The following is a 19,035-nucleotide window of genomic DNA, read 5'->3' on the forward strand; positions in this document are numbered from 1 at the left end:
GTGTCGATTGTGCGAGAGGGTCGGGCGGATGGATAAGATGTGTGATCTCGACCGAGTCTCCGCGCCCCGCTCAAGAAGATCATGCCTCTGCAAGCCGTGTAGGGTGTCTGCTGCTGAGCTTTAACCTTGTTGCGAAGACCGTCAATCGCGCAGCGAAGAGGCGAGGGGGGACGTCAATAACGACGAGCTGTTGCAGGAGCCCTCGACCATATTTAATCCTCACCAGAGCCGTGGAGATGTCCGACTAACTGCCATTCTCACCCCAGTCTCGATGATGGAGTGAACAAGTAAACAAGTCATCTGCTCAGTAACATTCATTTCTTCCTCCTTCTGGCATAATGTCGCTTCTCTCTCGGCTCTCCCTCAACCCCTCCCTTGCTTTTGCCATACCACGTCCCGCCACTCCTCTCCCATAAACGGAAGCAATTTTCTTCCCCCGGTATCGATCGGGCGACAAGGTGACCTCAAAGGGAACTGAGGAGCGAAACCCTAAAGCCCAATGTGAAAGTTTCCAGTACGTACATACATCGTTCAAACGTACAAAACGGACACGTACAAGGTGTGGCAGCAAGCACCCCGTTTGGTAAGTTAACGGCAGGGACAAGTTGCCGACATTTCGGGCTGTGGCCGCCCGAAATATCAAGGGGGACGTGTTAACAGTGGTGGTGACATGGTATCACTGAAAGGGTTGATATCCTTCTCTGTGCGTGAGGGCTAATTTGTCCCCCAAGGGCTCTGATCATGTGAGAGAAGGAGACGTCTCCAGTAGCACAAATCACAGCGACACATTTCGGCTACTATATGTTGATTGATTGTATATTCACCGCCAGACTTGAGCTTTGAATCCTTCGGGTGGTTGCTACACAGACATACAGCCGCGACTGAGGTCATTGGCTCTTCTATGCATCCGGTTCCTGACGGACGGATGATCTTTGCAACTTTCCTATGATGTAGCGGTAAACCCACAGGCAACACCGGTACATTATTGAGCCTCGCGACTGCATCATGATTTATATGGTACCTGTAACTGATTCGTATACGACTGCTGGACATGTGCCCTCCATCACATGTGATGGAGGGCAAGCGCTAGCGTGAGGGGCGAGGGACTGACCCGTACGTAGTCCCGAAAAGGGTCGCTAAATACCATACTGCAGCCCATTACGGCTTGCGGGATTTTCCCTCTTACGGGGGTATATGAGCGATGGCAGAATTGGCCCTGTGAGGGGCATGGATCATGCCATATTGTGAATCTAATAGACAGCTCCTCGAAGGCCTCGAGAAAACTCGTAGGCATGGCCGCACAGTGGTGTGCCAAGAGGCTTCGGACAAAGGTCGATGCAATTGCATTCCACTCGAAACATAGCCGGACGGCCCAGATGAGATGATGATTTTCCTCTTGGACTTGGCGTGAAGCTCAAGTGAAAAATGACGCTGGGAGTACCCACCATTTACCAATCCAGTGGTACAATCTGATAACCCGCCCGTCGCCACATTGCGCTTATGTCCCCTGACAACAGCATACAGGATAGATAGATACTCTTTACGTGAAAAGAACCAGAACCAGTCGGAACTCCCCACCATCTCCATGTCTTTTATCGTCGTGCGCGGATCCGCCCGCGGGCCCGACGACGATGCCCATGTCTTCGATGGCGAGAAAAGCGAGTTCAGGGTAAAATATCGACCATACAACAGTAAAAGTAAAAAGTCGGGGCGCTTATTTCTCCTCTTGTCGAAACCTGTGCTGTTCAAACACCTGCGTTCCGCTCCAAGCCATCCAAAAGATTCCGCTTCGCTCCACAGACAATAGTGCGGTCCAGAACATCGTCGTCATGGCGTCGACCAACATGTTACCACCGTTTTCTGGGTCATGATATCGGTCGGCACCGCTTTCTGTTAGGGGTCATGTGTGACGCGGGGGGGGTGGTGGTTGAGACCAAGTCTTGGGATGTTTTTGGGACTTTTCCGTACCAGACGGACGATCATCCTCCATGCTTTTTTTTCCTATTCGCTACCAGGGGTTGGGACTGACCCGACTAACGTACAGGATGGGTTCAGGCGGTGAAATCAACAGCTCAAAGTATGGTCTCTGACGTGCGCATTAACATGGGAGACTGAGAAAAGTCAAGCAGGGCGTCAGACTGCCACCGCTGTGTTGCGCCACTTACCGAACTCCATACGGCTCCATTCCCGACTGTCGTCCACAGCATTCGCTCTCTCTCTTCTGTATCGTACAGTCCTCTCCTGATCGGGGAAAGATGTAGGGTAACGGATCTATTTTGTGTTTTGCATTTTGCGACGGCCCGGAGAATTCCCGCATATCCGCAATCTGACATACCCTTAGGACGATGGGACAGTGTACAGAAGCTCACCGAGTCTCCCACTGTCTGCACGGGTCGGAGCGGTCCGTCTCGTTCATGGACCATTTCCCAGGTCAGTTGAACGTGAAGGGTAAATGCTCCGAGCAGGGAGTAGTCATGACTACATTGGCGCTGAGAGGAGTCGCGAGAGGAATCTGAGCTAGATAGCCAACGTGTCTGTCGGTCTCAGGGTTGTCTACATGGAGGCATCTGCGTAGCGTTGTCCCTTATTGCGACCTTTTGCTACACTCGAGGTCTCTTATACCGGTGGTAAAGACGACGACGTCATGAGATGAGCGATCGATCAACTACCCTTACATGCCCTTGATGGCATTGTCGACATAATAGCGTCCACGTCTCTTTGCACTGAGATCGAAGATGGCACCATACCCGCGTATGATTCAGTTGCAATGCGATAGTGCCTTTGTGAGAATCGAGTCTCTCCTCATTGGACTCATCTGTCCATGGGTGTTGAAAGCTCGCCCTGTCTCCTTTTTTATTAGAATTCGTTTTTCGACGACCAGATATAAAGGGATGCACGAGTGATCAGGAACGCTTAGTCACGTAATTAAAAGTTGTTTCAACAATCGCGATAGGCGTCATCTCTTTCAGAACCATCCAACCCTCAGGCCTGGGCGACATAATCCCTTATCCTCCCTGCCCTCCATCCCTCGCTCTCATCCCTACATGGTCGGACGTCTACCTCCCCTGTTACGTTTAAGGGTATCAAGGCAAAACACTGCTGAATGCCGATACTTGAACGTTCGGGTCATCCACGCTTCCTCCCGAAAGGAACACACGCGATGGTACCTGGATTGAGTGGTGGGCCATCACTTTTGCCTGAGATTCTTCTGAGAGGCGGCCTCAGGATGCGAGTTGCCAGCCAGACATCCTTCCGGTCTAACGTTTGTCGATATGCTCACTAGGTATATTGAGTTGACAGATACAAGTAAAACATGCATGCTGATTGATTCGATTTAAAGTACGAGAGAAACCCGAAATAATCTCTAGTCATTTGCTCACTTTTGACGTACAGCAAAAGATCGTCGACATCACAGCGTGAATTTCGCCTGCTCGTTCCTGCTTATTATCAATCGACCTGCTTTTATTCAGTCTGTCATTCTTGCGTCGACCTGTTCTTCTCCCCTCTTGCTCACCTGCCGCCCCCCGGGGCGTTATATAATTTGTGTCTTCTCCCCCATTCTGTTCTCCCGCCAAACAGGACATCGACCTACGACTATATCTCGAATCAGAAAAGGAACGGGTGATCTTTTAGCCGGATTAAATGACCTTAGAACGACCGATTAACAGTTCTTCTGTCAACAGGCAGATTTTGGAGGCATAGGTGAAAATCAGCGCGACAACATTCCCGACAGTGAACCTCAATAAAAAAGGCAAGGAGCCTGTGCTTTGCCAGTCAGGCGTCAACAGATCTTCGACTTGGCATGCCAGCGACGCGGTTCTGGGGTTCAGTTCAGGACTTGAAAGAAGACTCGAGCACTATCGGTCCGATACGTTGGAGGACGTTCTATCAAGACCAAGTGCGAAGAAAGGATCTCCGGTTTTTAACAGGTGGAGACGACGCATTGATCGACGCAGTGTTTCGGTAGTGGATCTGTCGAAGCGCAGCGTGACTGCAAGCTGTCCTGCTCGACCTGTCGAGGACCTTTGCTTGATCTGTCGCCGCAACACCGCCGAACACCCGGTATCACATCATCCCTTATTGCGTTCGATCAGGGCACCAATAGCGAAAAAGCGCACACAAACACCTTTGCGGCACCTTTTGTCTGACTATCCCCTCTCGGTTGCCCCGTGTGCCCCCGTGTTCGATAGTGCCGCAGCTGCCAGCTTCCGGACCATAACGACTGTGCAAAGGGGGCGATCAAATCGCCTTTGGAGCCCACAAGTAAGGCAAAGCTCGGCATCCGGCCCAGACATATAGTATAGTAGCCCGTCAACAAAGAGGATAGCAACAAAAGAGAACACGGTCGAGGCTAAAGAGAAAACCAGAGAACGAGATTTGATCACTCCTTCACGACCAGAATAGCAATTTCGGAAGCATCTTTGCGACTCGTCTCGTCCCAGTCGCGATTGTCGATCGACTCGCCTTCAACACAAGTACGGGTGGATCTGGGTTCGGACTCCGAATCGTTTCTCTTGTACCCCTATCCACTGAGACCGCTATCGTTTCAGATCCTAGTGTGGGAAGTCTCTACTTTGTCCTCTCTCGTTGGTCACGGCAGAAAAGAAGGAGAAGAAACCGCTCTACAGATCCCGCATCCTGATCCTGAATCAGTAGGTGGATTTCAAGGAACCCGACATCAACAAAGGACGAAAGGGAGGATCGTGCGACGATCATAGCATACCCCTGCTATCACAACTACCACCGAGGCAGCAGAATCACTTACAGACACGGCATCTTCTTGCTTACCTCCTCACCTTTGCCGTTCGCCAACCTTTACCTCCGCACGACTGGTTACCGCGTCGCTGTCGCTGCCCGCTTGCAACAATAGCGACGTGATCGAACGACAGACAAAAATATCGACAACGCAGCTTGCATACTTCTCACCTCTTTTGTCTTCTTCAGTTCCAGACGCACACCACAATAGCCGAGAAACATATCGCAGGTGAGCAACAGCACTCTGATTCGTGTACTAGTGTTGTTCATGACGCTGTTCACGACCCGTGTTTCAATCTTCCTGTGACATCCCAACTTCCATTCCCCTATATGCGAGTACAGAAACGACGCAAAATAACAAGGAATAAGTTACCATCCGCTGATCATCGTTTGCTACCAGTATAGGCGTTGTCTCGGGACAAGAACGAAGAGCATTGGCGAACCCTTCTCTGAAACAATCAAGATTGTGTGCAACCCCGATATTTCCTCTTACACCGGAACAGGAGGAATACAAAAGGGCTCTCGTGCTTTTCATCACACACTCCATCCCCCTATCTGTCAACGGCCTCGACGTCAAGATCTGGACTCTTGTCGGTTAGTTTCGCTTCTATTTTGCTTTGAAGGAGGAGTCAAAAGGTGTTGACATCACTCGTGCAATAATGCCAATCGAAACAAGCAGGCTGACAAAGTGGTTTCGCTCAAACAGACAATCAATCAGCTCAGGCCAACATCGATCTCTCTCATCACATCTTACTCCACTCGATCCATGCCATTCAACGTTCAGAGTTCCAATCTGTCAACATCCACCTTCCTTTACCGTTCCTTGATCAGGCTGGATCAATCTTGATTATACATGTCCGACACCACAGAGCCTCGCACTTCTGAGTCACCGGTGAAGCGCCGGTTGTTGCTTCGACGACTGAGTAGTGAAGCTGGATCGGACAAAAAATCCAAACTGAGTCATGGCGTTCCAAGCCAGCCAAGTTATCGCGCAAGGGGATCGACGGCAGCAACCACTGATTACAGTGGCGACAACGATCCACCGTACACGGGCACATCATCCAGATTCGCTCCTCAATCTCCAATGGCATATTCGTCGCCAACCAGCTCAGAAGGTAGAGATGATTTAGATCATCGAAGACGAGATATAGGATTTCTCGGCAAAAGTAGCTCGCAAGGAGGTTCCCAACATCTTCGACAACCCTCATATCCACCACCATCACATTGGCAAACTGGCAACAAGGAGGGGCAGGCTTCCATTTCTTCTCGCTCGTCCAATCATCACAATCAACACAAAATCCCATCTGCCTCAGCTGTCAGCTCTGCGGTTGCATCTCGACATCCCAGCCCTCCACCAGGTTTCAGTCTCTCGTCCGGGCAGCCACTCGTCAACCCACCATCGAAAACTCAAGCTGCGTTCGTCGGCAAGCTGTACTCTATGCTAGAGGACGATGAGATTGCGAGAACTGGTCTAATCCACTGGTCAGCTGAGGGAACGACATTCACATGCCCCAATCCTACAGAATTTTCGAAGTGCGTACCAGCTGTGTGTCTAAGGCTATATCTAGTTCGCTGAATTTTTTACTTGTGCTACAGACAAGTTCTTCCTCGGTTCTTCAAGCACAACAATTGGCAGAGTTTCGTCCGTCAACTAAACATGTACTCGTGAGTGGATTCCAAAAGCAAAAGACAGCAGGCCCTGATTCTTTGACATCTCACGGCATCAGGTTCAACAAGGTCAGTGTCAGCACGAGTCTCAACGCTGGCCGACCCGCATGGACGTCTTCTGATAGCCCCGAACAGGTCAATGATATCTACTCAACGACTACCGATCCTCAATCTTGGGAGTTCCGACATAGCCTTTTTCGAAAAGGTGAACCTCACCTTCTAGCGAGCATCAAGAGAAAATCATCACGACCTAGTGCTCAGGAAACTGGCCAGCTGTCACCCACAGAGGAGGCTCACGATCCGTCCCGTCCATTGGCAGGTTGGATGTCAGAGTCCGATCAAGCTACGTTCAGATTGACATCACCTCGACGTAGTAGGAGAGGTGAATCTTATTCCTATGGAGGGGAGGCTCCCCCACACTCGGCTAGATCAGAGGATGATTCGTCAATCTCTCGAGGTGGGCCCTGGGAGTCACGACAGCCTGGTTTGCCACAACCTCTTTCGTCTCAAGCTGGATTTCCTCCCCCTCCCCCTCTGTCAGACATGCAGCTTCATCCACCGCGATTCCATCCTGAATCAGGCGGACTCCCGATTGGAGCTTCGCACCGAGTCGTTTCGCCTGGTTATCCCGAGTCTCCTCTATATCCTCCACCCATACAGGCCTCTTCGATGGACGCAGCACCTGGTTACGTTGCCTTCCTCGAGGAAAAAATCCAGAGATTAGCGGAATTGGTCAATGAGGAACGGATCGAGCAGGTGAGGAATAGACTCGACACAACCTCGTATCTTCTTCAATTGGCTGGATGGTTAGCAATCGACAGGCGTAAATTCATCTCTCTACCTCTACTGATAATGATTGATCTGGCTAATGACAATAACGTGTCGCAGCCTCAACAGAAACGCGAGCTTTGCAAGACACACTGAGTCGGCAGAACGCCGACAATCGCCAGAAGTATGAAGTACTCATGGCATCTGATGCTCTGGCAGTCATGGCCAGTGGCGGACCGGTCGTTCGCAACCGCCATGGTAGGCTAGGTCGACCTGAGAGTGAGTGGTGTTCGATGTTGCAGACAGACTGTCCTAACAACAGCTTGTATTCAGGTGACCACCCTTCAGCTCTCCCTTCGCGACAACCTCTGTCGATGCAACAGGTCTACCCTTCAGATGCTCGACCTCCTCAATCATCCCACGGCCCAGTCTCTAGTCGTTCTTCGCCGTTGTTCGGGTTTTCAGCGAACCCCCGTGGGCTTAGCTCTGCCTCTCTCAATACTGCTTCTAAAACTTCAGACGGTGGTCAGGAAGGATATTCGCCTCACGTGGCTACTCCACCTTTACCGCTCAATCTGGCAAGGTCTTCGAGAACTGAATCATCTCTATATCCACCGCCTCATCCTTCTGTCCCTGCCCCTTCTCCTGGTATCGGGGCCAGGGATAGGGAGAGAGAGCGGGAAGGGTATGGGAGTGCCACGGAATCGGGCGATGAACGTATAGGACAAGGGAGGTCGGCACGAGAAGCGGGATACCGAATCCACCCTCATGGGAAGATAGCCGAAAAAGAGGTTGTGTTGGCAATCGATGAGAGCGAGAAGAAAGGCGGTCTGAGAAATCTACTCAACTGAGTTTGGGCAGAATCTTGTGTAAAGATCTGGTGAGAAGTCATGATAGAATGTCTTGTGTGTGTTCCGGAGCCACGAGTCATGGAATAGAGGGGACGCTGGATGCCGGATGCGACATGGAAGCGGATGTAGTCGTTGGAAAAACATCAATCATCTTTAGAAGCGGATTGACGGGGAACATAGACAGAGGTCGAGGCGGGTTTAGTCACCGGGACTGGTGGGGATGTGGGTGGTTTCCAGCAAACACAACTTTCAACAACAATGTGCATACTTGTCGTAGTTCAACATTCACAATAACAGTATTCACTCATACACATATGTACATAATCACCCTGTCCAGGACACAAATGTGTGAATGGGAAGCGTTCGCTTGCGCAACCCAGAGTACGTGAACAGCATGAGAATGACCGCAGTATGAGCACATACGTCGTAGCCTTTCACAGCTGATGTGCCATACACTATGTCAGACGAGGATGTATCCTCTCATCCCCTTCTGCTGCCTCCGCGTCTTCTCTCTCCAGCGCACCCAGGTTCCCCGCCAGATCTTCGTAGAAATCCGGCGTAAGACCCTAAGAGTATGCATTAGCATCGAGTTTGCGGCGTGTACGGTGAGGTAGTCGCGAGAGACACAAAAGGGAGGCCAGGGATGACGAGACAGGCATGCGGAATCGATTGTACGTACGGCTTTCAATCGATCTTCAGCGTTGAAAGGACCCTTGATCTTGCCATAGAAATTGTAGTACACTTCTTTTCGAAAAGTCGACACTGGATCAACTCCTTGTTTTTGACACCTACAGTGCCAGGACGGGATGGTAAGGTCAGTCTTGTTGTTCAAGTTCTTGACTTCAGACAGCGGATAACTTACAGCCAGGTGAACCACCGATGTCCTGTCGTCACATCTGTGAATCCACGCATCTCAGCGCCTAGTCCCAAACGGATCCTTTACACCATACGACCGACCCAAACTTACGAGTGATCTCGTCTGCGTGTATGATCTCCAGGACTTTGGAACTCTCCACATCTCCAGCCGCCTTCAATTTGGCAAGAGTCAAAGGATTCATGTCGATTCCTCTCGCTTCGGCAACCAGGTGAATGATCGCTATTCTGGCAGAAAGCGAGTTGGCAGTCTGTGTGGCTGATTCCCATAGACCGGCATGGACTGAAGAAGAACGAGTAGTATCAGTTACTCAGCTTGCCAAGCGATATGTGGATTGCGAGACGAACGGACCTGTATGTGCTCCGAAATACGACCCAAGCTCCTATGTCAGGAACCATCAGCTCACGCGCAGTCTTGATAACACTGCCCTTAAACCCCACCACTAAACGCCTGGCTAGCAAGGTGTAATGCTTTGCCTCGTCCTCAGCCACTTTTGCCCAATCTAGGAAGAACTCGTTGGGTAATCGCTCGCCATTGATTTGAATATCGGCGAAACGAGCGATGATATCCCACGCAAGATCAATTGCATATTGTTCGATATTGGCGAGGGCGTCTACATTCGGGCATGAGTGCGCATACCTAGTTCGCGCAGAGAGATATAAGACGACTCACGAAGCATGAGTATGCGTGATTTTTCAGATCCACCTTTTCCACTGAATGACATTGTCAGGCTTGACTACATGCCTATAGGTAGTGTGTTCTACACTCACCGCCTTCCCACACGTCCAGGTGCGATCGGCTCGACCTCTCTTGGGGGTTCATCCAGCAATCCACCTTCTTGCTCCCTTTCTCTCTTGATCTCTCCCATGGTAGGTCTGATGGATTTCAGTTTACCGGCTCTCAGCCTAGTCACAGCTTCCCTGGTGAGCAAGCATTTTAGCTCTGGATTAGCGGTACGGAGGACCAAGTGTGAGAAGCCAAGTAAGGAGTTTGGCAGCACGTCAGGCAGAGTCGCGGCAGACGCGGGGAAAGTAGTACGGGACGGCGTCGAGTCCCCATAACCTGAATTGATAGAAAGACTGGCGAGGGGTATCGGAGGCGGGTCAAGGAACTCTGGATGATACTTCGAGTCAGATCTCAATGGGTGATAAGCGAAAGACAGACGGACGTACCTTCACTGACTCCTCGCATTTCCACTAACTCCCACTCCCGAGAGGAGGTTGAGCCCTCCGCGTGAGGAGCTTCGACCCAGACTTCTGCATCATTCTCGGACCCTTTCACCTGGACCTCATATGTGCATGCCTGTAAGCCAGTTGCTGTGGGAGTGTCAGTTCTGCTTACTCAAGCATCCCACCAAGCCAAAACGTACAGCTTGAACCATCACGGAGATCTATATTGGCGTCAGCATGGCTAGATCAGCAAGGTTGGAATATACTCACCAAAATCATATTGATGCCAAGGACACACTGATGCAGCCGACACGTCAATGCCATGTCTAGCAGTAGGGACTTTATGGGTGGTCCAACTCACCGATAGCTTTTGCATCTTCGATATCCTGTATCTCTGCATGACTCATTGGTGCGCCCAGATGCGGACAAGTCTCTTCCATACAATAGAGCTCAGGAGCCTTCCATGATGGACCAGCAGTTTGGTGCTCTTCGTCAACAACGCTCGAGTCAGGCTTGTTGATCCTAAAGAGTAGGAGTCGATGGTAAATCACTGGAGGATCGATAGTTCGAAGCGAGAGGTGAAATCGGGTATGGGACAGTGTAGCCTTCAGTGGACATATTCTGTATATACTGCGGAGTGAGTCGCTCGTTCTCTGTCTTCCAATGCTGTTTACTCACCGTACGAATGATTTGACGGTGTTCATCGTGATTCAAAGATGGACAGATGGGGCCAGCAGACGAGTCAAAGTCTACAGATGTAGTAGAGGTATAACTACCTGAAATTTCAATATCAACTCTTGGTACGTCGTCCATCATTCAGGCACGGTTCACCCACGCAGATGCAACAAATGTCGATAGCTGGTACACTCCTCGTGAGATATGCAACAACGACGACAACAACTCGCAGCATCGTATTCTCGCTTGTGTCTGCCATACCACCTTGATCGTATTCCCCCCAGAGAACGATTGATACCCAACAGGAAGAACCAAGACTGGACGATCCCTTGATGCTAGCGCGATGAACCACCATTCGGTTGGGCCACTCGCGCCTGGACCATCACGTTCTAGGTATGCCCTTACGGATGGGGATCTTCTGTTGTGCCATGGACTGATGCTGATATCATGAAAAAGCGTGACAGGATTTTGGCAACCTTTGCCGTATATCCACTCTGGCTTCTGTGTTTATCCCTTTCACCCTGCATCATCCCTTCCCCCCACGCCCACCACTGCAGGGGACCCTTCAACTCCCGCAAGGAGTACGATAGATAAGCACAGATTCTCGTGGAGCGGGATCGCAAGTGGACTGAATACTGAAGGTGGGGGAGATGGGAAGACCAATGCGTATGAGATACCACTCGACATTGGGGACGAGTTCTTTGCCTTCGAAGAGTATCGCTGTACTGTCGAAGAAGACGGTCGCGGAGATGTCTGGTACCGAGGGTGAGTGTCGTAGTCCACAGAAAAATCGAGATATTGAAGTCGGTCTTCTGTCTGGACAGATATGTCGTCCAAGCGGTGTCTCTGCCGTCCTTGTCGCCTGCTGCCGCGAGCTCCGCTTCCGCATCTTCATCACATACAGCCTCCTTCCCTCGACCCGAGCCATCTGTCCTGATCGGTATCTTCCCCGCCGCGGTCGTTCATGTTCGGCCGGGGGCGTCAAACGATGACGGAGAACTCACCGAAGCGTACAATCGAGCGGTCCGCTTGGCTGAAGAGCGATCTCGAAACGCTCCACCGGGATGGGTTGGTGAGATGGATACGGTGAAAGAAGAAGATGAAGGAGACGGATACGACTTGTCCAGCCCACAGCGAGGGATAGTGAATGTCGAAGCTCAAGGTCAGAATAGGAACGTGATGGACACAGCAACGAAGCGGAAGTCCATTGGAAGTGGTACAGGCGGAGCTGGAATTTTGGTGAGGGCGAATAGACCCAAGACACTGGTATTTGAACAGAAGGGACTAGAAGAGGAAGAAGAGAACAAGGAGCAACCGCCTCTGCCAAAACTGACTGCTGGAGACTCGACCATCGCTGGACAGCAGTGGCCTCTAGTAGACGAGATAGCTTGTGCTATTCGGGAGTGGTATGGTGTGAGTGATGAATGTGGCTTCTCTAATCCTGTTTCAGCTGGCTGATTTGCTCGTAGCGACTTCCTACCTATCTCGCCAACAGGGAATACCGACTGTTGAGTACTGTCATACAACACATCGACGCTTTATTTCTCGGACGCCGCCAGCTGCTATCTCAGACTCTCAGCGAAGATGAGCTGGTGCGTGTTCGGAGGGAATGTGTGTCGAGACTTGTGAAGTGCAATGTCGCCCAGGGTTTGGAGGTCATTGTACGAAGCTTGGAAGACGGAAGTGTGATGGTGGTGGACAAGGAAAGAGCGTACACCAGAGCGAGTTGGGTTGGAGGGATCACCTGTTACCTCTATCAAGTCCAGGTGGGTTACATCTTCGACGTGCGATATCTTTGCTGACTCAAGGATAGCTTGCGTATATAGATCTCATACCTCTGGACAGTCTCTTTGGCAGGTCCTTGAGCCTGATCGAACCTCGGACCACATTCTCACCTTCCCAGCCTTCCAATCTCACCTCTATGAAAATTGGAGGATCCTCTGCTACTTCTCCGATCGGTTCGTATTACCACTGTCTCCTTGACGTCCGCGCCTTCATCGCCAATCCTTGCGCTCCAGGCGAAACTGCCGAGCTCTTCTTCTCCTTATACAATAAGGTCGAGAGCCGGTTCATAACCGAGGAGTTTTGCCTCATTCTGAATCATCTCGGAAGTCCAGCCCGCGACAGCGAACAACGGATAGGCCGTCTGCGGACCTTATTCACGGGTCTGAAAAACGAGGACTTGGCCCATGACACCTACTTGGTCTGCCGAATCGTCCGAAATGGTGCTCTCAAAATGCGTTCGGACAATGGATCAACAGCAATGCGGCCGGTTGCCGGACGAAGGTCGAGCTTGTATGGCATCTCGGAAAACGGGGCAGGTGGGGCGCCTCGCAATCATGCTCCTCCAATGTACGACAACATGACGGACGACTCTTTCTCCGTCACGTCAGGCCACGGAGGGCAAAGACCGGACACTATCGGTACCGCTATTACAGATGGACAAGCGAGTACGCTAGAAGGGAGACCGTCTTTCCGTCGGCCAATGGGATGCGCAGTACTAGAGCTTCCTCGAATTTCTATACTGCTCGAAACGGGTGCGGACAAGGTCGGGAGTGGTGTCGAGTTCAATGTGCCTATTTACTTGCCAAAGGACGAGGCGACTTTCGCGACTCTGCACGAAGACATCATCAACAAACGCAGCAAGGAGTTCCTCACTTCCCCCAGGTATGTGGGGGGTTTGGATCAACCGCGGAATTTGGCTGATCCTTTCGCAGAGCCGAAGCGATAGTCTTGAGCTTGAAGGTACTTGAAGGCATCGCCTCTCAGCTCACACGAGAGCATCCATCTCTCCTTCTTGACATCCCTCTCTCTGCTCGACTTGGCTTTCCCGATGTTGTGTATCCCGGCACGACACGTCATGACCTTTACGTCAAGCTGTGGTCTGCTTATTTCACTCCGGCACCGACATCTTCTGGAGGATCCATCAGGGGTCGCAAATCCGTTCTTCCCACATACCATGGTGATGTGCAGGTCACCTTGGAAGTGAGAAAAAGGGACGGGACGGTAGTGAACGACGCAATACATATGGGAGGTTCCGGCGAGCCTTCAGTCTCCCAATACCATTCTCTCGTTTTTCATCACAATGACCGACCAACGTTTGGGGAGCTCGTCAAAATCTCCTTGCCAGCGCAGCCTGTCACTTACCATTTATTCCTCACCTTCAGATCGAGAGGCAAAGAAAGACACCTAAATCCAGACCCTTCAGAGCTCGAGAACCCATTCGCTTTCGCCTACCTCCCCCTGTCTGATTCCGTGTCATGTATCAAAGATGGTGACCATGATCTCGTGCTGTACAGGACGGACAAGGACATTCGGCCCGATCCTGGTGGTTACATGGACGTGCCCGCGCTTTCAACACCCGCTACGAGCTCCCTTTCCTCAAATGCAAAGGGCATATATCCTCTACGGGACCGAATATCGCTGCGGACGTATCTCTGTTCGAATGTTCAGACACAAGACGACACTCTGCGTGCTCTCTTTGCTTGGCAGGACGTGGCCTCCGATGTCGACGCCTTATGCTCAATACTGCAGCTCCTTGGGTTCGTGTCCGAAAATGAGATTGCCAAATTTGTCCCTACTGTATTTGATAGCCTGTTTGGCATCTTGGTTTCAAATCTTGGAGAGAGGCAAGATGAGGTAAACAACCTTGTCTTCAAGAGCTTGGTCAGGATTCTGGCTATGTCTTCCGATCGTCGATTCCCCAATTTCATTGACGTGCTCAACATCTACATCGACAAACAGTACAGCTACCCCGCTGCCTCCTTCCATCTTCTGCACCTGATGCGGACGGTCATGACTTCACCTGCAACGAAAGAGTACCGATCACTCCTCAAAGTTTGGCATCTGTTCTTCCGCTTCATCGTCCGTTCCCGAGAACACGATCGCGCGAGGGGAATGGGGCTCGATGCGACCTCGGCACATATCGAAGCCGACTTTCAGAAACAGACCAAAGCGATCCTGGGCGAGATCAACGCACTGATGAAGTCTACCGATAATATGCTCATTGGAACTCAAACCCTGGCAGTCCAGCATTACGCCGATATGCTTCCTGATCTAGCGCAAGTCTTCCAACCGTTGGAGATTGCAGAAATGGTAATTGCGTTTGCAGATACGTTGACTTTTGCCAAGGGCAATATAGCAACGTACAAGTTGTTGCTGCTTCTGCAAGTAGTCAAGAGCATCTTTGAAACAACTGAAAGCAGAGCACTACTAGTGCCAGCTATTATCAGATGGATCAAGCCACATCTGGGTCGTTATGATGCGCACCTTGTAGAAAGCAAGGACGACTCCAAGGCAACGAAAGACGGAAAGCGGATTAGATGGCTAGAATGTAATCGTCTTGCCATGACCGTGAGTTTAGGGCAGAGAGTAAGATAGCTAAGCTGAATGTGCTTGTAATGGTCCCTCAGGTTCTGGCGTGGACCATAAACAAGTTGCAAGAGTGGCATGTATCCCCATCAATGCAGGAAGATCATGAGCTCATGAGACAAGAGGAGGAAAACATTGAGCACTGCTTGACTCTTTTACCAAGGTGAGCCTTGAAAGCTGGTTACGAAAGTGTCGTCTTAACGATTCGCTCAGCTTGTACGCATCCTATGCCGAACTGCTGCATCCCAAGACTTTGGCCGTGCTGAACAAGCAACGCTCGACCTCCTCTTCGTCGACGGTGTGGAAGTCGACGCCCGACGTCTTTCCTGTCTCCCATCCATTTGCTCTCATATCTGATTTCCCTCCTCCCTCGCTGCTCGAGCAACACCAACGCGTCGACGAGGCCGGTCTTCCTCATACCGAAACATTTAACTGCGGCCTCGCCGAGACTGCAGTAGTGATCCTGACCCTTATCATGGCCAGTCCGCAGCCAAATATCTCTCGATGCCTGAATGAAATCCTTGAGATCGACGGAAGTGCAACATGCATTGCCACACTCAAGTCAACTTTCGACTTTTGCTCCTCTGTGATCGCCTTTCAAGCCTTTCCAAGTCAATGGTTGACTCTCAGTCTAATGGCTTTCAGCGCAATCATCAAGCTCATGGAATGCGTCGCAGATCTCCTGGAGAAAGAAGCCTTTGTGCCACCCATCAAACAGACGGAAGCATTCGATGTGGAGTTATGGACAAAGTGTTTCGAGTTGCTTTGCGATCTCTGTGGGTCGGAGGAGCTTGCATTGGAAGAACAGACTCAACAAAGGAGAAGAGCGGAATGGATCATCGCCGGTGACTTGAGAGACGCAGGAGCGGATCTATTGATGAGGCTGTGGAACGCTATAGGCTGGCCTTTGGACGCTGGTCAGCGAGAAGGTGGACTGCGCTATGGTGGTGTGAGTGTATGCACTGATTATTGGCTCGCGGTCTGCGAAGCTGACGGTGTAAACACATTCAGTATCAGACTAGATTCACCGGTCTTGCCGAGAGGATTCTTGGCCTCTGTCTTTCAAGTCATGACGCGATGTGCGAGACGGCAGTTGAGATCCTGTTCTCGATGATTTATGCCGAGTACCTACTGGACGGAAGGTTTGATGCAATCGAGACCGAGATCTTTGCGAAGTTGGATAGACTGGTAAATGAAAGCCAAGCCACAGTACACGAACTAGAGGCTGATGACGTTACAGTTCACCTCCAAATCAGTTTCATCGTCATCCGATCCAACAATGAGGGCCTACTTTGTCGCTCAACTTCGATCAGTCTTTGAATCTACTCCGGAAATCGACGCTTCCTTCACCGCGAAAGTCTCTGCTTTGCTCGATGAAGTCGAACTCTTTATCGACCTTTTACTCTTACTTCGCGAAATCCCCGAAACAGCAGCATGGAAAGATGAACGATGTTCTGCCATCTATCGCTTGATAACGTTCGTTGACAGAATAGGTCGCAAAGATTTGTACATCCGGTTCGTCCATCAAATGGTGGCGATCAACGCCGATCCAACTGTGAGAGATTGGCTAGCTGCGGGGTTAGCATTGAAACTGCATGCGGATATCTACGACTGGAAAGTTGAAGGAAATTGGGTGGATGAAGTGAAAATTGGCAAAGTGGTATTGCCTGCTCAAACGGAGTTTGCAAGGAAAGAAGCAATCTATTACCATGTTATCGACTACTTTGGTTCGTTATACTTCTTACCTTGCATGAGCGACAGGGAGAAGGGCGAAATGCTGATTATAAGTACTATATCACAGCTGAGGCGGAAGCATACGAATTCGCCCTGGAGCTATGTCAGGAGTTAACAGCACAGCACCAAAAGTTAACCTACGATGTTGGGAAATTGTCCGACCTGCTTCGACATCAAGCGAGACTTTGGGAGAAGATTGGAGGGAGCTCAAGACCAAAGCCGGAGTACTTCCGAGTGGTGAGTGACACTTGATAGAAGTAACAAGTGCATACGGGTGTCGCTGATCACGTCGAGTACAGGCTTACTTTGGAGAGTTCAGTCAGTTGGACAGGGACAAGGAATTCATTGTGAGGGGTCAACCATGGCAGCGGTTCTCAGACTTGTGCGTGTTTCCGTCATCATTGCTACATCCAGATCCCACTCGGCTGAGTCGCTGTTCTTCTTTACCTACTCGCAATCACGACTATCATTCATTCGGGCGATTTCCTGCCTCACACCACAGCTGCGAATCTCTCCAGTCCAAGTTCCCCGCAGCACAGCTGCACCGCTCCAAATTCCCTCCACCTGAGTCGATCCGCCTCTCTTCCAATCTCGTTATATGGGTGAATTCCGTTACACCGGAACCAGACCTCACCAAACCTGTGTTCGGGGAGGCGGTCGATGATAGTATCCAAAGTTATTGGAGATGGAACGGTATACGAGAATGGGGAAGCGTTCGACCTTATCTTAGAGATCCTCATGAGAACGAAGCGGTGCTGACCTGGACTGAGAAGACGATCTTGACCAGTGAGTGGTCATTGCTTGCGTTGGACGGTGGCGGTCGGAGGCAATGAGTTTGGCGCTGACCGGTCTGCATTTGGGACTAGCTAAAGAGGAATTGCCTGGTCTGTTGAGTCGAAGCGAAATCATCGGTGTCAGATACGAACAGATAGCCCCCATCGTCACGGCCATACACGAAGTAGGAAAAGCTACGCGGAACTTGCGCAAGTTGAGTAAGGATCGGAACGGTCAGCCGCCAGAGTGAGTTGTAGTACTATCTGCATACGTTTCAAGGGATTCGACGAAGCCATGTGCCGATGAGGAGCTGACGCCCGCTTTACCAGATCCAAGATGCTCGGTACCGCTATCAATGGCGCAGTCGATTCGCCCATCAACGGCGGGGTCAAAACGTATCGCAAAGTTAGCTGCGACGTATCTCGTGAAGCCTGGTACTAGTGCTGACATCATCCTCTGACCTCCCCTAGGTCTTCCTGGACGTTGCTTACGCCGACAAACATGCTGAGGAAAGTTTGCAGATCGAGCAGCTCCGCTTGGCCATCCTCGAGTATGTTCGGACCATCCAGTCGAGCTTGATTGTACATAAGCAAGCTTGCAAAGACGTGGCTTTCCATGAAGCACTGAAGAGTCGTGAGTATTGCGTATGGTGGGACGACAGCATGTAATGGAAGCTGATGTGTAACTTGCAATTCGCCCAGAATTCTACAAGAGCTTCCCAGAGGAAATTAATCTCTTACCTCGAATGTCGGGATCGACAGAAGGCTCGTCGAACGGGTATCAGAGCGTGAACGGAGTTGATCATGCCTATCTTCACCCAACGACCTCTCGTCCTCATTCCAGCTCACAAGGCCATGGCATACCTCAAACGATCTCAACAACTTTAAGTTCTCCTCGATTCTCTTCTCATTCAGGTGCAACAGATACGAAATCCCAAAATGGATCCTCATACGTTCTCCCACCCTTACGTGTCGGCCCGTCACCAAGTGGTGCGAATGCCAGTGCAGGCGGAAGTCTGCATACAACACCGCGAGATTCGACTTCTACAAGTACACATACACCCACGACACTCCCTCCGACAGCCCGGACGGCATCTACAAGTTCTCCGAGAAGAACGTTGAGTAGGAACAGCGGATCGATAATGGGTCGTGACTCCACCAATAACCAGAGTCCCGTTCTTGGGAATGGCAGCGGAAGCGGAATTGGTGGATCGTTGGGTTCAAGGGCAATGAGCATGATGGGTATTTCGAATGTCTCAAAACCTGGATTAAATGAAGAGCCAGAATGTGATAAAGCGAGTACGAAAGATGGGACAGTGAAGAAGGAAAAGGGTTTGAAGAGGTTCGGAAGTCTGATCAGACGGGGATGAGCGCCAGGAATCACTACTGTCAAGTAT

At 50.8% G+C, this 19,035-nt stretch overlaps 3 protein-coding genes across 3 annotated transcripts; 2 read left to right on the forward strand and 1 right to left on the reverse strand.

The window, feature by feature from the left end:
- Nucleotides 1-5,608: 5,608 nt before the first annotated feature.
- IAR55_003853 (uncharacterized protein) lies at nucleotides 5,609-8,042 on the forward strand (the record flags this gene model as incomplete). Its single annotated transcript, XM_066946959.1, has 4 exons — nucleotides 5,609-6,288; nucleotides 6,352-6,420; nucleotides 6,483-7,246; nucleotides 7,312-8,042. The coding sequence occupies 4 exons, from the start codon at nucleotides 5,609-5,611 to the stop codon at nucleotides 8,040-8,042; spliced, it is 2,244 nt and encodes a 747-aa protein (XP_066802338.1).
- A 455-nt stretch (nucleotides 8,043-8,497) lies between these two features.
- On the reverse strand, nucleotides 8,498-10,789 carry IAR55_003854 (uncharacterized protein; the record flags this gene model as incomplete). Its single annotated transcript, XM_066946960.1, has 13 exons — nucleotides 8,498-8,608; nucleotides 8,722-8,830; nucleotides 8,905-8,938; nucleotides 9,010-9,198; nucleotides 9,268-9,298; nucleotides 9,357-9,529; nucleotides 9,589-9,629; nucleotides 9,687-10,029; nucleotides 10,089-10,232; nucleotides 10,286-10,306; nucleotides 10,356-10,382; nucleotides 10,447-10,706; nucleotides 10,764-10,789. 13 exons carry the CDS (start codon nucleotides 10,787-10,789, stop codon nucleotides 8,498-8,500), a joined length of 1,509 nt encoding a protein of 502 aa, XP_066802339.1.
- A 314-nt stretch (nucleotides 10,790-11,103) lies between these two features.
- Nucleotides 11,104-19,008, forward strand: IAR55_003855 (uncharacterized protein; the record flags this gene model as incomplete). The annotated part of the gene is made up of 17 exons (XM_066946961.1): nucleotides 11,104-11,153; nucleotides 11,217-11,525; nucleotides 11,585-12,173; nucleotides 12,230-12,526; nucleotides 12,574-13,427; nucleotides 13,478-15,113; nucleotides 15,173-15,294; nucleotides 15,345-16,080; nucleotides 16,143-16,319; nucleotides 16,372-16,858; nucleotides 16,933-17,102; nucleotides 17,165-17,247; nucleotides 17,368-17,651; nucleotides 17,732-17,885; nucleotides 17,969-18,044; nucleotides 18,110-18,272; nucleotides 18,341-19,008. The coding sequence occupies 17 exons, from the start codon at nucleotides 11,104-11,106 to the stop codon at nucleotides 19,006-19,008; spliced, it is 6,855 nt and encodes a 2,284-aa protein (XP_066802340.1).
- Nucleotides 19,009-19,035: the final 27 nt, after the last annotated feature.

This window comes from Kwoniella newhampshirensis, chromosome 7 (genome assembly GCF_039105145.1).
Source record: "Kwoniella newhampshirensis strain CBS 13917 chromosome 7, whole genome shotgun sequence".
Classification (NCBI taxonomy): domain Eukaryota; kingdom Fungi; phylum Basidiomycota; class Tremellomycetes; order Tremellales; family Cryptococcaceae; genus Kwoniella; species Kwoniella newhampshirensis.